This window comes from Odocoileus virginianus, chromosome 7 (genome assembly GCF_023699985.2).
Source record: "Odocoileus virginianus isolate 20LAN1187 ecotype Illinois chromosome 7, Ovbor_1.2, whole genome shotgun sequence".
Lineage (NCBI taxonomy): Eukaryota > Metazoa > Chordata > Mammalia > Artiodactyla > Cervidae > Odocoileus > Odocoileus virginianus.
Window position 1 is genome coordinate 17,949,338 of NC_069680.1, and position 19,067 is coordinate 17,968,404.

General features: G+C 35.3%; 1 protein-coding gene across 1 annotated transcript in view; it reads left to right on the forward strand.

Moving 5' to 3' along the window:
- The window catches only part of ATRNL1 (attractin like 1), a 751,710-nt gene that overhangs the window by 178,034 nt on the left and 554,609 nt on the right, over positions 1-19,067 (forward strand). The window contains exon 18 of the mRNA XM_070470251.1: positions 1,771-1,989. Within this exon, the coding sequence (XP_070326352.1) occupies positions 1,771-1,989 (219 nt within the window). The remainder of the gene's footprint in view (positions 1-1,770; positions 1,990-19,067) is intronic.

Genomic DNA, 19,067 nt, shown 5'->3' on the forward strand with positions numbered 1-19,067 from the left:
TTGCAGGCGGATATTGTACATTATGCTTCTTTAAGAAATTTGATTGGTTATTTTACTTTAAAAGATAATCCTATGATAAATTTACTATAAATATAAAGTCTGGATTTATTCTGGATGAGACCTAGTAAAGATTTACTTCAGTTTATCATGTGACAATAAATAATTAGAATGTTAAGCTAGCATAGCTAATTTGATGTTTAACATTATTTCCCATTGGTTTCATACCAACCCAATATAGGTTTGAAGACAATTAGAATAATCTAGTCAACAGTACCGTGGGCTAGCTACAATCACAGATAAAAGAGAAATATTTCACAGTAAAAAGTCTAAGGAGGAGTGTGGTAATATATAAAAGGTTCAGTTATCTAAGGTTATTTTAAATGAAGTGCCGTTTAATGCTGTGTACTGCTGAAAAAAATTTTCAGAAAGAAGTATGTTCATGTCATTGAATTATTTGTCTACAGGCTTAACATTAATCACTTGTGTTCAATGACTCAAAGGATACTCTTCCTTTTAAATTTATTATTAAGGAAATATGGGAGATGGTAGTCATTCTTCACTTTCTTACATCTAGTCGCTGAAATGCTCAGCACTGAGAAAATTCACAACATCAAATCACACGGTAATTGATGAATTCTTTAATCCAATATTCTATTATCCCTTCATGGTCTACAGTATTGAGTTCCTGTTTTGTTTGCTGAGAAGCTTATGCTATTTGTATTTGCAGCTTTCTGAGGAGCATTCCTCTTTCCAGTAATATTTAACAACTGAGTAACAATTAAGTTATTACCACAACAAAAATGAAATTGAGATGGCCAGAAGTCTGACTTTTTTCCTTCTCTCTGAGGTTCTTCTAGCATGTGACTAGAAGACCATAGATGATACTTTGTGCTTATGTACTATATTCTATGGATAAACAATTCCCAAGACAATATATGCCTTTTCTAGCACAAAAAAAATCAGACTAGTTTCAAAAAACCTCAGCCTGATACAGGGTGTTATGTCTTTGAAGTAAAAATTCAAGACACCACATAGCAACTATTATGAATATGATGGCAGGTTCATCCTTGGGAAAGGCATTGTGGTGTTCATGGGCTTTGTTGAGGCTCATAGTCTATATATCAGTTAAACAGAAAAAGATTGAGCTTCAGTGAGATAATATTCTGCAGCCCTGGAAGTCAGAGAGAACCTCTCTTGCTGGTTGCCTGCTGAGGTAGAGTATCCAGTTTCCATATTCCTGTTCAGTTTGGCTCTTTGAGATTACTTTTAAACTTCGTATATCAGGCAAATGCTAGTATCTTGGACCCTTGAGGAGAGCATTGTCCATGCTGGGTCAGCTATCTCAAGGAGTGGGTAAGCATGACTTAGAGTGGACATTCACAGGCAGATGCAGAGTTTTTCCTTCGAGGGATTTCCTGGGCACAAGAAGAGCTAACATTGCTCTATATCACAGATGATGGTAAGTATGGTCTATGGGCGCCTGCATCAGTTCTCAAAAGGTCTTAGTACTGGCACAGTTCTCAGAAGTGTGTGAATGCTGACTTCATTTTTCTCATGCCAGTCTATTCATCTCTTTTTTATTCATAATGTATGCTTTATTTGCTCTTGAAGTAATTGCTGTTTCTTATTATTACAAAAAATGTTTACATTAACCATAGATGACCCTCTACTGTCTTTTTTCCAGATTGTGTTTATTTTTCCATTAGCCTGCAATTCCATTTGAATATAAAGTCGTGTAACATATTTGTTAATAATGTTTCTGCCATGCAGCCCAAAATTGTTCTGGATTGAGGACCTGTGGACAATGTTTGGAACAACCTGGGTGTGGCTGGTGCAATGATCCTAGTAATACTGGAAGAGGACACTGCATTGAAGGGTCTTCCCGGGGACCAATGAAGCTTGTTGGAATGCTTAATAATGAGATGCTTCTTGATACCAGTCTTTGTCCTAAAGAGAAGAACTATGAGTGGTCCTTTATCCAGTGCCCAGGTAATAAAAATATTCTGAAAGAAATTTTAATTTCTGCTCAAGGACACCAAGAATTACTTTCTTTTCTTATAAAAAGATTTAGGAAAAAAATAATAATGGAAATGAGACTGAAAATAAAGGATTAAAAAAATTCTTTCCTATGTCCATGTTTGTTGTATAGGTGATATTATGCTTGGAATCATTAAATAGGCTAACCAGATGCATGATATATAATTGTCAGATTTGGTTTCATGTGAACTATTACAAGGAAAAATTACATTGGTTCCATACCAAATTTCTATACTGTAGTATAGTCTTTTATTGTTTGTAATATAGTATCTTAGACTTCAAAGGCAACTCAGAGGATTCAGTCAAGCTTCATGCTAAGTATGGAAATATTTTGTGTAATATGCTTGATAGAGTCATTTGACCTTTGGTGTTTGATGTCATTCGATTTTGAAGGTCAGTAAAGTTATTGGAGTTTTCAAAATAGGAAGTTGGTTCTTATATGGAATAAAATCAACCTCTTGAAAAATTAATTTATTCAGTATATTTCTATTGAGTGTCTACGTGCAAAGAGTGTTTTACATTCTAGGGACATAACAATTTAAAAAGTTGACTAAAACCACTGCATTAATTGAGCCTAAAGTGAAAGTGAAAGTCACTCAGTCCTGTCCAGCTCTTTGCGACGCCATGGACTATACAGTCCATGGAATTCTCCAGACCAGAATACTGGAGTGGGTAGCCTTTCCCTTCTCCAGGAGATCTTCCCAACACAGGGATCGAACCCAGGTCTCCTGCATTGCAGGCAGATTCTTTACCCAGCTGAGCCACCAGGTAAACACTTAGTTGATCCTAATTGTATTCTAATTGAAATTAATCACACACACAGTGTGTGTATGGTTATAAGTTAGATGGTCCTAAGTCCTATTAAATAAATCAAGGAAGGGAGATAAGGCTTGCAATTTAAAATAGAGTGGTAAGAGAAGATCTCTCTCAGGAGTAATGGTTATTAAACATCTCAAGTAGTTGAGGGAGTGAACCACGGGGCTGTCTGGGGAAAGAATATTCCAGAAGTCACAAGGACTGGGTGAGATAGTTTATTTACGAGATGAACCTGGGAAGCATAATTGAAGCAATAGAGAGTTTCAGAGAAGAGAGGAAGACCAATAATATGTGCATTATGAAGCTGGATACTATACTGGGAAATATGAACTCAGACCCACTGGGACCTTTGAAGAAATATGTAGCATGCTCCTCAGGGTTAAACCACTGAAGGACTGGGAGAGTGGGGTATTGATCCATAACTCTCCTCCACTGAGAGTTGAGTGATGCCTTTGGGGGTGTTGAACTTCTGCGCTGTGCCAGCACGTCTGATTAATAGCTTGTCCTGATACCAGTAAACCTCCTGAGGCAAACAGGCAGAAGATACTGTGGACTGCATTAGTGAGGCGTTGACAGTGTGCTGCACTGAAACCAGTTAGGCTGGGGAAATGTGACACTTCTTCATAAACTTCGGGAGGTGTGAAAACTAAGACGAGGGACTAACTGCTGATTCATACGACAGCATGGCTGAATCTTAAATACATTTTGCCTAGTGAAAGAAGCCAGGCCAAAGGGCCACGTGTTGTACTATGGGGATGGAAAAGAGATGAGTTACTTGCCAGAAGTAGTAAAGGCAGAGATTGCCTTCAAGAGGGCTTCACAGTGAAACTTTTGGGATTATGAAAATGTTCTTCTTAATATTGTGGTGGTTGATAATGATTCTATACATTTGTCAAGCCATACTGAATATGACAGAAAATAAACTTTCCTGACTGCAAATTAAAAAAAAAAAGTCAATCATCCAGGATGTCAGAGGATGCAAGCTGTGACAAGTCAATGTAACTGTATTGCAAATGCCATAACTTCATAAGAAAGTGAGCTGATCTAAGTAACCTTGGAAAATAGTGTTTTGTTTGGATACTGTGAAACTAAAGCAAAAAATTATATAAACATTATATTCTGATTGGTAAATTTGTTTCTCACATAGTACAGACTAACAATCCTAACAATACTTTATATGTTTACTAGGTTTGGACAAATATATAAATTAATTGTGTTTTGTATGAGCCAGGTTTCTTTCAAAGAAAAAAGTTAAAAATATGCAAAGAGTGAAGACTGTAAAGAACCCTGTGGGGAATTCCCTGGCCCTCCAATAGTTAGGACTCTATGGTTCCACTGCAGGAGGCACAGGATTGATCCCTGGTCAGGAAACTAAGATTCCCTCATGCCCTGTGGCACAGCTGAAAAGCAAAAAAGCAAAACAGAACAGAACCTTGTGGTATTGGTTTCACATATAAGCATAAATTCAAGTTTATTTTAATATTTATATATATGTAGGTGTGTGATGTATATATACATATATTTTCTAATTTAGTTCTTCAAGAAGGCCTAGAAGCCACAGCGCCCCAGTAGCAATGAGCATCTTCTGTGCCCACATCCTGTTTTCAAAATACTGTTTCCAATGAAACGAACCAGGACTGTTTGGAGAAATGACTGATTCTACAACTGAGGCAGGGAGAATACAAGATTAGCCTGAAGTATTGTCTAGGCCAGAAAGTAAGAGAGTGCTCAAAACAAAACAAAGGAGAGTGGGAGCATGTCAGAGGGGCGTACTCAACCTGAAAGAGTTCTCAGTGGGTCAAATCTGGGCAAAAAAATGACTATATTGGATTGTAACCCAAAGAACAGAATACATATCCATGATTCTTTACTGATTTAATGATGGAATAAATAATACACAAGTGAGAATGGATAAATATTTCTTACAGAAAATTCTGAATAATGTAGAATGAAGGACTTCCCTGGTGGTCCAGTGGTTAGAGCTCTGCGGTCCCAGTGCGGGGGCCCGGGTTTGATATCTGGTTGGGGAATTAAGATCCTGCAGGTTGCATGATGTGGGCAAATAAATAAATGAAGAATGACTGAAGGAAATAAAAAATTACTGTTAGAATCCCATAGTAGTTAAGTGCTGTAAGAAGAATCTGCTTAAGAATGTTCAAATTAGTGAGTGAAACTTTGAGGAAAAACAAGATATTTGTGTAGCTTCCAAGTATCTTCTTCAAAAGTATTTGAAGTTTGAACGTATGTCCACAAATCCTTGAAACTTGTTCCTCTAGGAACTGAACTGAAGTTGCTCAGTCATATCCGACTCTTTGCAACCCCATGGACTGTAGACTACCAGGCTCCTCAGTCCATAGAATTTTCCAGGCAAGAGTACTGGAGTGGGTTGCCATTTTCTTCTTCTTCCTCTAGGAAGTGGAGCTTAATTTCTTTACCCCCGTGTGTGAATTGGACATGACGACTCACTTTTAATGAAGAGTGTGTGGAAGGGGAAATATTGTAACTTTACAGTAGAGAACAGAAGGGGACATCACCTTGAACAAGTGATCAAGGTTAACACCACCAGTGATAAGTCATGTTAATATCATGTACCCCTGATGTTGTGTGGTAAGAAGGATACTTCACTTTGTAATATTCTTCCCCCAAATCTGTAACCCAGTTTAGTCATGAGCAAACATCAGACTAACCCAGACTGAAGGACGTTTTTCAGCATACTTGACCAGCACTCTAGGAAAGAATCTGCTTCCAGGCTCATTCACATGTTTGTACAATTCAGTGCCTTGTGGTTGTTTCAGTGCCTTGGTGACTGTTTCCAAGAGCCCCAGAGACCACTTGGGCTCTTAGAGTGATCATGTTCTCTTCCCCATCCCCCTTCCATCTTCAGAACTAGCAGTGTAGCGTCTCCACAATTAAAATGCAAATACCCACATCTTGTATTTCCTTCTTCAAGACCAGTGCCTTTTGAGGGATTATCTGACCGAGTCCATTCAGGATGGTCTTCCTTTCTCAAAGCCAGCTGTGCCATGTGACATAATCTAGTCATCAATCAGTGACTGTCCCATCATATGTGCAGGTCCCTGCCACACTCAGGACTTCCCAGGTGGCACAGTGGTACAGAATCCGCCTGCCAGCACAGGAGATGCAAGTTCGATCCCTGGGTTGGGAAGATCCCCTAGAGTAGGAAATGGCAACCCACTCTAGTATTCTTGCCTGAAAAACTCCGTGGACAGAGAAGCCTGGCAGGCTACAGTCCATGGGGTCTCAGAGAGTCAGACGGTGACTGAGCACGTGCTACCACACTCAGGACGAGGCCATTACCATTTGATTAAATAACTGAGGTATTACCCCCTACATCCATTGATACGTAAGACTAACCAGCATACCGTACTACAGTTGACCCATTTATAGTGTAGAACTCAATGGATTTTAGCATATTCACAGACTTTTGCAACTATCACTACACTCAGTTTAAAAACATTTTATCATCTCCCAGAGAAATCTTGCATTTCCTAGCGGTCACTACCTGTTCACCCTGCCTACCCTTGTCAGCTATGGATTGCCTATTCTGATCATCTTAATAAATTGAATCCTACAGTTGTAGTTTTTTTGCCTGGCTTCTTTTATACTGGCATGATGTTTTCAAGGTTTGTCTGTGTTGTGGCCTCTAGCAGTACTTCACTTCTCTTTATTACCAAATAATATTCCATCATGTGAATATGCCATGTTTTATTTATTCATTCATTATTTGATGGATATTTGAGTGTTTCTGGTTTTTGGTTTTTAAAATGCACTTCTTGAATACTATGTACAAGTTCATGTGTGGACATGTTTTCATCACACTGGGAATGGGATATCTGGGTCAAATGGTAACTGTGTTTAACCTTTGGAGGAACCACCTGACTGAAAGCTACTATATTATTTTACATTTCCACCAGCAGGGCATGAGGGTTGCAATTATTCTACATCCTTGCACACACCGCTTATTTCATACTGTTTCGATTATAGTCATTGTTGTGGGTGTGAAGTGGTATCTCACTGTGGTTTTGATTTGCAGTTATTTGGTGACTAGTGATGTTGAACATCTTTTCATGTGTTTATTAGCTGCCAATATTCTTTTGAGACATGTCTGTCAGATTCTTTGCCCATTGTTTAATTGGGGTATTTGTCTTTTTTATTATTGGACTGTAAAGCTTCTTTATATATTCTGAATACAATAAGCCCCCACCAAAGATTGATTTGCAAGTATCTTCTCCCATTCTGTGGGTTGTCTTTCACTTTCTTGATAGTGTCCTTGAAGCACAAGTTTTAAATTTTAATGATGTGTTTTCTGTTTTTTCTTTTCTTTCTTGTGCTGTTGCTTTCATGCCTGTGAAATCATGTGTAATAAAAGATCCCAAAGATTTTCATCTATATTTTCTTTTTAGACGTGTAGTTTGATCTCTTACATTTAGGTTTTTGATCTGTTTTGAGTTAACTGTGGGATAAGATAGGGACCCAATTTAATTCTTTTGTACATGACTATCTGGGTGTCCCAGCACCATTTGTTGGAAAGACTATTCTTGTCTTACTACCTTTATTTTTGATTTTGTATTTATTTTTAATCTTTATAAATTGAGTTTTAGTCATTTGTATATTTTCCATTTCTCTCCTCCTCATTTTCATATTTTACTTTGTATTCTTGAGTATGAGAAGCATACTTTAAATAGCTGTTTTAAAAATCCTTTTCTACTCATCCCAACTGGTATGCCGTTTTCTCTGTTTCTGTTGGGGTGTGTGTGTGTGTGCGTGCGTGCGTGCGTGTGTATTTACTGGTCATGGATCAAAATTTCCAGGATGATTATTTTTGATGGTATTTTCTGGACATTGTGATTTTTTTGTAGGTTATTCAGCTTTATTTCTTTTAGTGTGTTGAACTTTATTCTGCCAATTTGTCAAGGCCTGTACATAGCAGCCCTGAGTTCAGTGCTGATTTATTTCCACTCCTAAGACAGTGCCTTCTTCAGTTCCTATCTGATGCCCTTTGTATTAAGAAAGAGTCTCTTCACTCTGACTAATGGGAATACAAGCTATTTCCAATCCTATGTGAGTTCTTGGCATTGTTTTAACATACTGTTTTCTGATGGTTCTTTCTCCAGCTTCACAGAATTTCACATTATGTTCATTATTCAACCAAAGATTCCAGGGCACCCATTTGCAGATTGCTGAGTGCAGCTCTCTGTTCTCTAGTATTTGCCTCACAAGGTCTGGAACCATGGCTTCCCTGAACTTTGATCTTTATCCTCAACTATGTGAGGGTTTGGGGTTCCTTCCCTGGACTGTAGCCTCAAATCTGCCTCCAGATAGCAAGTAAAGGCAGCCATATTTTGTTTTCTTTTTCCTCAAGGATGCCGTTCCTGAACCGCCTATTATATTTGAAAGTAGTCATTTCATATATTTTGTTTAGTTTCCTTATGATTTACACTAGAGGTCAATTCTCACAGTGATTAATCCTTCATGGGAAGAAGTGGAAATCTTCTAGTGTTTTTATTTACAATGAATTTCTTGTAAATAGCATATACTACTTGCTTTTTTGTTTTTAAAATCTATCCTGATAGTCTCTTTTATCAAATTGTGTAGTCTTTAGATTTAATATAATATTGGTATTATTGAGTTTAGTTCTACCCTCACAGTATTGGTTTTTAAATTTTCCTTTATTTTTCTCTGTGTTTGTTCTTCCTTTTGCCTTTTTTAGATTAATTGAGTGTTTTTAAAGTCCACTTTTATCACTTTTATTGGATTTTTAGCTATACCTCTTTTGTGTTTTTTTTAGTGACTGCTGTAGTGATTGTAATAGTCATCTTTATCTTATCACAGTCTACCTTGAATCAATATTATACTACTCCATGTATAAGGTAAGAATATTACAAAAGTGTAATCCATTTGCTCTTTTCCTGTTCTTTGTGTAATTATTGCCATATATTTTATTCCTGTATATGTTATTAACCACATAATACATTATTTTTTTACTTTATAAGGATAATTTTCTCATAAGGAAATCATAATAATAAAAAATCTTTTTGTTTACCCATGTATTGACCATTTTCTGTGAACTTCACTGTTTCCTATTGATCTGAATTTTATTTTTTTTTTGCTGTAACATCTCTTTAGCTTGATGAATTTTATGTAACATTTTAAAATGGTATGTTTCTAAATTGTGGCTATAAGTTGGCTTTTATACATCTGAAAAATTTTTTATTGTGTGTCTTCATATTTGAAGGATATTTTTTACTGGTAATAGCATTCTATGTTGATGGATTTTTTTTTTAGTAATTAGAAGATTTAATTTCTTATTCTTCTGGCCTCTACTTTTTCTTAAGAATCCTTTGTCAGTTTTTTGGTTTCTCTTTTGAAAGCAACATGTCGTTTTCTTCCCTCTGACTTTTAAAAATACATGTTTTTCCTTAGTTTTTAGAAGTCAGTCATTTTAGTATGATGTATCTAAGTATTAGTTTCCTTTCTTAAATTATGACTGAATTGTATAGACTATTTGCTCTGTAGATGTTTCTCATCATGTTCGTAAACTTTTCTGCCATTATCTCTTCAGATGTTGCATCTATCCTGTTTGAAGGCTTGGCTTTACTTGTGTTAGGCTTTTGCACCATCTGCCCGTCTTTTCTTTCTGTCTTGTCTGTATTTTACATCTTTGTATCTCCCTTGATTGGTATTTCAATTCACTGATTCTTCACATTTTTCCCGTTTTCTCTTAGAACTATGTTTTAATTATCATGATTTAGCATAACACTTCAGGATATCTGTATTAAAACAGTTTTATTCATGATTCTATATCATCTGTTTTCCTGAATTCTGCTAGGCAGTTCTTCTGCCAGACTATCCTGATTTTTCTCTGTGGTTCAAGTTATCTGGCTGCTTGACTGATTTTGGGTGATCTCAGAATTCTTCACTCACATGTCTGGTAGTCTGAACTGAATGGTTGATCTCGGGGTCCTCAGCTACAAATGATCGTTCTCTGCTGTATTTGGTCTGTTATCCTCCAGAAGTGTAGACTGGGCTGCTCTACATGGTATTTTTAAAATAGAACTCAGAGAGAGAGCAGAGTATATTTTCCTCTCGAGGCTTAAGCTCAAAATATCCATACCATCACTTCTACATTTTACTGTTCTAAAAAAATCTTGATGCCAATCCATGTTCAGAAAAATGGGAAGAAATTGTACTTTTTCAATGAGAGCAAGGATAAAGTAATATTATCGACATTGTCCATACAGAGATGGCAAGAATTAGGGTGAATTATTTCTCATCTCATCTAATTAGGTCTAACTGTTTTGTTTATCGACACATACATATAATCTTTCATCTTAAAGTGTACAATTCCATGGATTTTAGTATGGCTAGTGGGTGTGAAACTGTCACCATCATATAATTCCACAGCACTTCAGTTACCCCCAAACAAAACTCCATACCCTTTACCAGTTGCTATCTGTTCATTCTCCCCTCTAATACCTGAAAACAACTAATCTACTTTCTTTTCTCTGTGTATATGCCTATTCTGGACATTTCATTATAACACAGTCATATAATGTGTCTTTCAGGGTCTGACCTCTGTCACTTAGCATACATTTTTGAGGTTTATGCATACTGTGGCATATATCAGTCCTTCGCATCTTTTTTATGACTGAGTAATATTAAATTCTGGAGAAGGAAATGGCAATCCACTCCAGTAGTCTTACCTGGCAAATCACATGAACAGAGGAGCCTGGTGGGCTACAGTCCACGGGGTCTCAAAGAGTTGGATACAACTGAGCGTCTGACACTTTCACTTCGCTTTCAATAGTAAATTGCATACCACATATTTATAACTCATCGGTTTATGGATCTTCAGCTTATTTCCACTCTTTTGCTGTTATGAATATTGCTGCTGTGAACATTTGTATGTAAGTTTTTGTGTGAACATGTTTTCTCTTTGGTATTTATCTAGGAGTTGATGTTTTTGGTAAATGGTTCATGTATGTTTAACCTTTTAAGGAACTGCCAGACTTTTTCCAGAGCTACTGCATCATTTATATTACTGCTAACAATGTATATTGGATTTAATAACTCTCTTCGCCTATACTGGTTTTTCGTCATTTTCTTTATTATCCTCCTACTTGATGTGAAGTGGTAGCTCATTGTGGTTTTGTTTCGCATTTCCCTTATGACTTATGATGTTCTTTTCATTTACTTAATGGCTACTCATGTTCTTTCTATGGGAACTATCTGTTTAAATCATTTGCCCACTTAAAAAATTAAGTTCTTTAAATTGTAGAATTGTAAGAGTTATTTATATGTTCTGAGTATGAGATCCTTATAAGACATATGACTCTCAGATATTTTCCCCTGTTCTGTGGGTTGTGTCTTCACTTTCTTGATGATGTCATTTGAGACAGTTTTAAAAAATTTTTTATTTTGATGGTGTCTAGTATATCTTTTTCTGTTAGTTACTGAAGCTTTTGATGTCATATCTAAGAAACTGTCACCTAATCCAAAGTCATGAAGATTTACATCTATATTTTCTTCTAACATTTTTATAATTTTAGCTCTTAATTTAAGTTTTTGATCATTTTTAGTTAATTTTTATATATGTTGTGAAGTGTGGGTCCAGATTCATTCTTCTGCATGTGAATATCAAGCTGTCCTAGCACTATTTGTTGAAAAGACTGTTGTTTCCCCATTTAAACTTCTCGACACCTTTGTTGAATATCAATAGGCCGTAGATGTATGGTATTATTTCTGTACCTAATTCTGTTTCATGATCTACGTGTCTATCCTTATGACAATGACACATGGTTTGATTATTAAGACTTTGAAGTAAGTTTTAAAATTGGGAAGTGTCAGTACTGTTAACTCTCTTGTTATCAAGACTTTTGCCTAGTCTGGGCTTCTGTTTCTCAATATGAATTTTAGGATCTACTGTTTATTCCTATAAAAAAGAAATCTTTTGGAATTTGCATTGAATATGCAGATCAATTAGGATGAATTGCTATCCTAATATGAAGTCTTCTAATTCATGAATGCACATGCCTTTTCATTAATTTTTTCAATGATATTTTGTAGTTTTCTTAATTTCATTTTCAAATTTTTCATTATAAATGTATATCAATACAATGAAACTGATCTCTCTGTAAATGACCTGTAACATTGCTAAAGACATTAGTAGATTAAATAATTTTTATAGATTTTTTAGTTTTCTGTGTGCAAGATTATGTCATGTGCATCAAAGTTAGTTTTCTTCTTTTTAAATCTGGTTGCTTTTTATTTCTTTTTCTTGCCTAATTGCCCTGTCCAGAACCTCCAGTACACTCGTGTTAGAAGTGGCAAGTGAGGACCTTAAAAAGAAAGCTGTCAGTCTTTTACCATTAAATATGTTGTTAGCTATGAAGTTTTTATACGTGTCCTTTATCAGGTTAAGACAGTTGCCTGCTGTTCCTAGTTTAAGTTCACTTTGCTTCTGTGTTTTGGAAATGTTTGTGAATAATTGTTGTTAATTCTCCTTAAAGTGTTTGGTAGAATTAATGAGTTAAGCCTCCTGCTTTTGGGTTACACTTTTCTCACACTTTGTTAATTTCTAACTCAATCTCCTTACTGTTATATTTTCTACTTCTTCTTGGTAGTATCTTTCTAGGAATCTCCCCCTTTCATCTAGGTTATATGCTTTATTAGCTCATAGTATTTCCCTACAGTCTTTTTTTCCCAGTCTTTATCAGTAGTATGTCTCATCTTTCATTCCTGATTTTAAAATGTGTCTTCTTAAATTTCTTTGTTAGTCTAGATAAAGCTTTGTTGATTTTGTTGCACATTGCAAAGAACAATTTGTATTTGGCTTTATTGATTTTCTTTATTCTTTTCCTACTCTGCATTTTATTTATTTTCACTCTGATTTTTATTAATTTCCTTTCTTCTGCTTGCCTTGAGTTCAGTTTTCTATTAATTTTTTAGTTTATTAAGGTGCAAAGTTAGGTTGATATGAGACCTTTTTTGTTTTTGAATGAAGGCTTTTACAATATAAATCTCTTTCTGAACAGTCTTTTTGCCGCATCTTGTAAGATTTTTGGTATGTTATGCTTTATCTTAGTTTATCTGAAAGTAATTTTTAAGTTTCATATGTTTGTTATTTGATCCATTCGTTATTTAGAAATATGTAGCTTAATTTCCATAATTTGTGGTTTTCCCATAGATTCCTAATTTCATTCAGTTGTGGTTAGAGAACATACTTTATATAACTTCAGTCCTTTTAAATTTATTGAGGTTTAAGACCTGAGGACTTTTTTATGTGTAACTGAGAATAAAGTATATTCTGCTGCTGTTAAATGGATTTTTTAATTTATTTCTATTTGGTCCAGTTGGTTTATAGTGTTTTCTAAGTCTCCTAATCCCTCGCTGATCATCTGTCTAGTTCTTTCATTCACTATTGAAAGTTTGGTATTGAAGTCTTCAACTATTTTTGTTGAAATTCTTTATTTCTATTTTAATTTCTGTCAGTGATTGCTCCATGTAGTTTAAGTCTCTGTTATTAGATGCCTGTGTGTTTACAATTTTTATGTCTTTTTGATAGATTGTCCTCTTTATCATTTTAAAATGTCCCTCTTCATCTCTGGTAACATTTTAAAAGCCATCCCATCTTTCTTGTGATTGCCGTTTGTATCTGAATATTTACATGTGTCTCCTATAAATGATACGTAGTTAGCTCTTTGTCTTTCATCTAGTCTGTCTTTTCTGCCTTTTGATTGAATCATTTGACTTATTCACATTTAATGTTATTTTTGATGTAATTGGATTTATATTATTTTCCCCCTGTATATGATGAATTTGGTTCTTCCACTTTTCATTTATTTATTTATTTTGCAGTAAGTAAATATTTTATAATATAGCATTTTAATTTTTAATAACATTTCCATTACATTTTATGAAGTATATTCTTAGTGGTTACTCTAGGGTTTACTTTATATGTCTTAACTTATTAAAATATGTTTCATTTATGCTAATTTAATTCCAATGAGATAAAATGATGTTACTTTTATAGGTCTAATTTCTTTCTTCTTTTTTTGTGATATCTTCATATATATTACATCGATATATATTACAAACCAAAGAGTACATTTTACAATTATCACTTTATATAATTTCATGTCTTTTGAAGAATCTGAGGGAAAAAAAGGAGAATGAGTATATGCTTTTAGCTTTCATTAATCTTTGTATTTACCGTTTCTAGTTTTCTTCATTCGTTCCTGTGAATCTGTCTTACCATCTAGTAATACCACATTGTATCCTTAGATCAATATAGATTTTTTTCCCGTGTACTTCCTCTGTGCTCTTATTGGGAAGTACTTTACATTTTATGTTTTATAGGCCCTTATAAACAATACCCTTATATCATTTAAAATGCAACCTGTAAAAATCAGGAAAAAGAAGAAAGGAGACAAAATAGATATTTTTACTGTCTTTTATAAATGACAGTTATGTTATTGGTGCTCTTTGTTTTATATTGTGGAGTTAAATTACTGTCTGGTGTCACATGCTTTCTCCTTAAAGAGCTTGATTTAGTATTTCTTGTAAGGTATATCTCTTGGCAGTGAATTCTCTCAATTTTTGTTTATCTGTGAATGTTCCACTCTAATTTTTGAAAAGTGGTTTTGTTGGATAGAAAATTTTTGGTTGACTATGTTTTTTTTTGAGAACTTTGGATATATTATTCCAATGCCTACTGATCTCCATTTTTCTTGATTAAAAGTTAGTTATTGATCTTATTGGGATTTTTGTAAGTGAGAAGTAATATTTTCTCCTGCTGCTTTCAAGATTTTCTACTTGTCTTTGGCTTTCATCACTTTTATTATCATGTATTTTCAATCTCTTCGTATGTATTGTAGTTAAAGCTCATTAGGCTTCTTGGTTCAGTTCTGTTGCTCCGTTGTGTACAGCTCTCTGCGACCCCATTGACTGCAGCACGCCAGGCTTCCTTGTCCATCACCAACTCCCAGAGTTCACTCAAACTCTTGTCCGTTGAGTTGGTAATACCACCCAAGCATCTCATCCTCTGCCGTCCCCTTCTCCTCCCGCCTTCACTCTTTCCCAGCATCAGGGTCTTTTCAAATGAGTCAGTTTTTCACATCATGTGGCCAAAGTATTGGAGTTTCAGCTTCAGCATCAGTCCTTCCAGTGAATAATCAGTCTTCTTGGATGTGTAGATTAATATTTTTATCAAATTTGGGGACTTTAAGGAATTATTTCTTCAAGTAAATTTTAGCCTTCTTGTCTATTTCCTATACCCCCAACATTCCTATTACATATACATTGGTGCTTATCAAGGTTTCCCACATTTAACTGAGGCTTTGTTCATTTTTCTTCATTTTGTTTTCTCTGTCCTTCAGTTGACATGGTTTCTGTTGATCTCTGTTCACATTTTCTAATTTTTCTGATAGTTCAGATTTACAGTTGAATCTCTCTCTGTAGTATATTTTCATTTCAGTTTTTGTAGTGCTTTTTACCCCCAGTATTTGTAGAATTCTGTTTACTTTTTGTTTTTTTTTTAGCCACACTGCATGGCATGCAGGATCTTAGTTCCCCAACCAGGGATTGAACCTGTGTCCCCTGCAGTGAAAGTATGGGGTCTTAACCACTGGACCATCTGGAAATCTTTCATTTCAGTTATTGTTCTATTTTTATCATTTCCATTAGTTTTTTTAAAATAATTTTTATATTTTTTTGATATTTTCTTTTTGATGAGACTGTCATCTAGTAATATCTACCTTTACTTCCTTAAACATGGTTTTCTCCATTTTTTTGCTTTTGGTTTGAATATTTTTATTGTCTTGTTACTGTCCTTTTACTCAAATTCTTAGGGTGTCAGTTCTCATTTTGATTATCTCCCTCTCTTTTTCTTGACTCTCCTTTATGTGGCTTATGATTTTTCATTTTGAGGTTTAATTCAGTAAGTGTTGTTTTTTTTCTGTATCAAAGATTTGGAAGCCAAGGACTGATGGCCAAACCTGTTGATTGCCTATTTTTATAAATACAGTTTTACTGGATTATAGCTATTATCGATTGTATGTTCTATATGGGTACTTTTGCACTACAAAGGCAGCAGTGATAGTTGTGAAGAGATTCTGTGGTCTGCAGAGCCTGACATACTTGTGTGACCTGAGTTGAAGAAATATTTCAGGAGGCCATTTACATCTGCTTTTGCAGATGAGGCTTTTCTCATTTACAGAGCAGGTTTTAATACTGTTGTTTAGTATTGGGGTTTCTCTGCCATATAGACAATGTGAATTTCACAACCCAACCATCTGATTGGCACAGGCTTTCATAAGTGACTTTTGTTTTCCATACAGTATACCAGTGGACTTAATGTTCTTTTCTGCTGCTTTGGGCTTAGATATATTTTAGTACCTTTTACACAGAGAGAGACTACACTTGAAGGCTTTAAGCATTATAAATATGGTTCAGGTTATCTCTTATGTATGCCAGAGATTATGTCTCCTGGTCCTCTGGGTTTTGAAACCCAAACCCACTAGCTCTTGCTTGTCTATTCCCATGTATAGTAAACTTCTGTCACTAGCTCAAGCTTCTCTTTAACATTCTTCTTTTGAATCCCAGTTTTATTTTTAGCACTGATAATTCCCTTTTCTTTTAAAGGGCTATGTTTTGAAAAAAAAGTTTTGGGTAAACTTTAGTCTTAACTTTCTATGTGTATTTTTTTGAATTTTATTGCGAATGCCAAGCATATATTTTTTTAATGTCTTACATCTGTTTTGGAGCACACATATTTTTCAAAACTATGTATTTTATTTGCATATCAAATGCTGTATTTTTCATTATGTTCTGTTTTCAGTTTTTTTCTGTTTGTATGTATATAAATGAAGAGCCATCTGGACTAGTTTTAAAATTTAAACAAAATGGTATGGATGACTTCTCTTTAGTTTTACTCATGTTACAGAACCAAATTGTTATTAGAACCTTTCAAGTAACAGTGAATCCTGGAAGAACTGTTAGGTACAAGCTTACATTACCTTTTGATCCAACAAGCTGGTGGTAGTGGGGAATAGAGCATCCTCCTAGGCTTCATGGTGTATCCTTTTCCTGTGTGTTTGATACAGTTGTTACTCCTGGGTCCTGCTCTCTATAACATGCCTTCTCCTTTGCCATTGCTGCCATACTAGTTACAAACTGCAAGAATGACCATATATTTTTTTTTTCTGGAAAATTTTCCAGCAGTTAGGTCTAAATTATATCAGCCTTCTGTATGGTATGTTCATTACTTGGAACCTTAGACTTTCCTGTATCACATTCTCGCAGCAGTGTGGAGGCATACCAGTGATTTATGCTTCTTGATTGCACCGTAACCCAGAGCTGCCTTCAGAACTTCCCAGTTTTAGGAGGGTTACAGTTGAGTAGCATTATGCCAGAAGTCCTCCTTTGATTCCCAGAGATATAGTAGATTGCTACTTTCTAGTTTTATTTATGTAGTTGTCATCCGAACATCTGTTGGATCATAGAAAAAGCAAGAATATTCCATGGAAACATCTACTTCTGCTTCATTGACTACACTAAAGTCTTTGACTGTGTGGATCACAACAAGCTGTGGAAAATTCTTAAAGCGATGGGAATATCAGACCACCTTACCTGCCTCCTAGAACCACGTATGCCAGTCAAGAAGCAACTGTTAGAACTGGACATAGAACAACGAACTGGTTCCAGACTGGGAAAGGATTACATCAAGGCTGTATATTGTCACCCTGCTTATTTAACTTATTATTGTGAAATGCTATACTGGATGAAGCACAAGCTGAAATCAAGATTGCTGGGAGTAATATCAGTAACCTCAGGTAATATGCAGATGTCAGCACCCTGACAGCAGAAAGCAAAGAGGAACAAAAGAACCTCTTGAAGAAAGTGAAAGAGGAGAGTAAAATAACTGGCTTAAAACTCAACATTCAAAAAACTAAGATCATGGCATTTGGTCTCATTACTTCATGGCAAATAGATGAATAAACAGTGAAAACAGTGACAAACTTTATTTTCTTGGGCTCCAAAATCACTGCAGATGGTGACTATAGCTATGAAATTAAAAGATGCTTACTCTTTGGGAGAAAAGCTGTGACAAACCCAGACAGTGAATTAAAAAGGAGAGACATCACTTTGCCAATAAAGGTCCGTCTAGTCAAACCTATGGTTTTTCCAGTAGTCATGTATGGATGTGAGAGTTGGACCACGAAGAAAGCTGAGAGCTGAAGAACTGATGCTTTTGAACTGCGGTGCTGGAGAAGACTCTTGAAAGTCCCTTGGACTGCAAGGAGATCTAACCAGTTAATCCTGAAGGAAATCAGTCCTGAATATTCATTGGAAGGACTGATGCTGAAGCAGAAGCTCCAATACTTTGGCCACCTGATATGAAGAGCCAACTCATTAGAAAAGACCCTGATGCTGGGAAAGACTGAAGGCAGGAGAAGAAGGGGATGACAGAAGACGAGATGGTTGGATGGCATCACCAAGTCAATGGACATGAGTTTGAGCAAGCTCCCGGAAATTATGAAGAACAGGGAAGCCTGGCGTGCTACAGTCCATGGTGTCACATAGAGTAGGGCGTGACTGAGAAACTGAATAACTACAGCAATAACATCACACTCCCAATTCCTGTTGTTGCTGGCAAATTTTCTTGTTATTTCATTGGAAATCTTTGAGGAGGATATTAGATGAGATTACTAAATTTTGTAATTTTTAAGAAGTTAAGGCATTTATGTTTCTGATGAAAAAAATGTAGCCAGGGGTTTCATAAAAATACTTGTAGTAACCTATCTCTTATTCTGACTGTTTCAGATAATACTTTTTTAAGTATTTAAGCTGAGTGAATCAACACTAGTGGCCTTACATAAAATTTTCTATAAAAAATGACTTAAAGTTTTAAGCACAATTTTAAAAAATTAAAGTTCTTAGCATTATTTTTTCTTATTATAATAGTAATACAAGTTGATAGTAGAAAATTGATAATGTAGAAAAATCTTACTAAAGCTCTCCATAAAGAAAATTGATAATGTAGAAAAATTTGACAAAGATAACTACCATTTTCCATGGGCATATTTATACATTTCAAAACATAATTGTGGTCATTCTAGATATGGGTCAGAAAGATCCCGTGGAGAAGGGTTGGCTACTGAATCCAGTATTCTTGGGCTTGCCTTGTGGCTCAG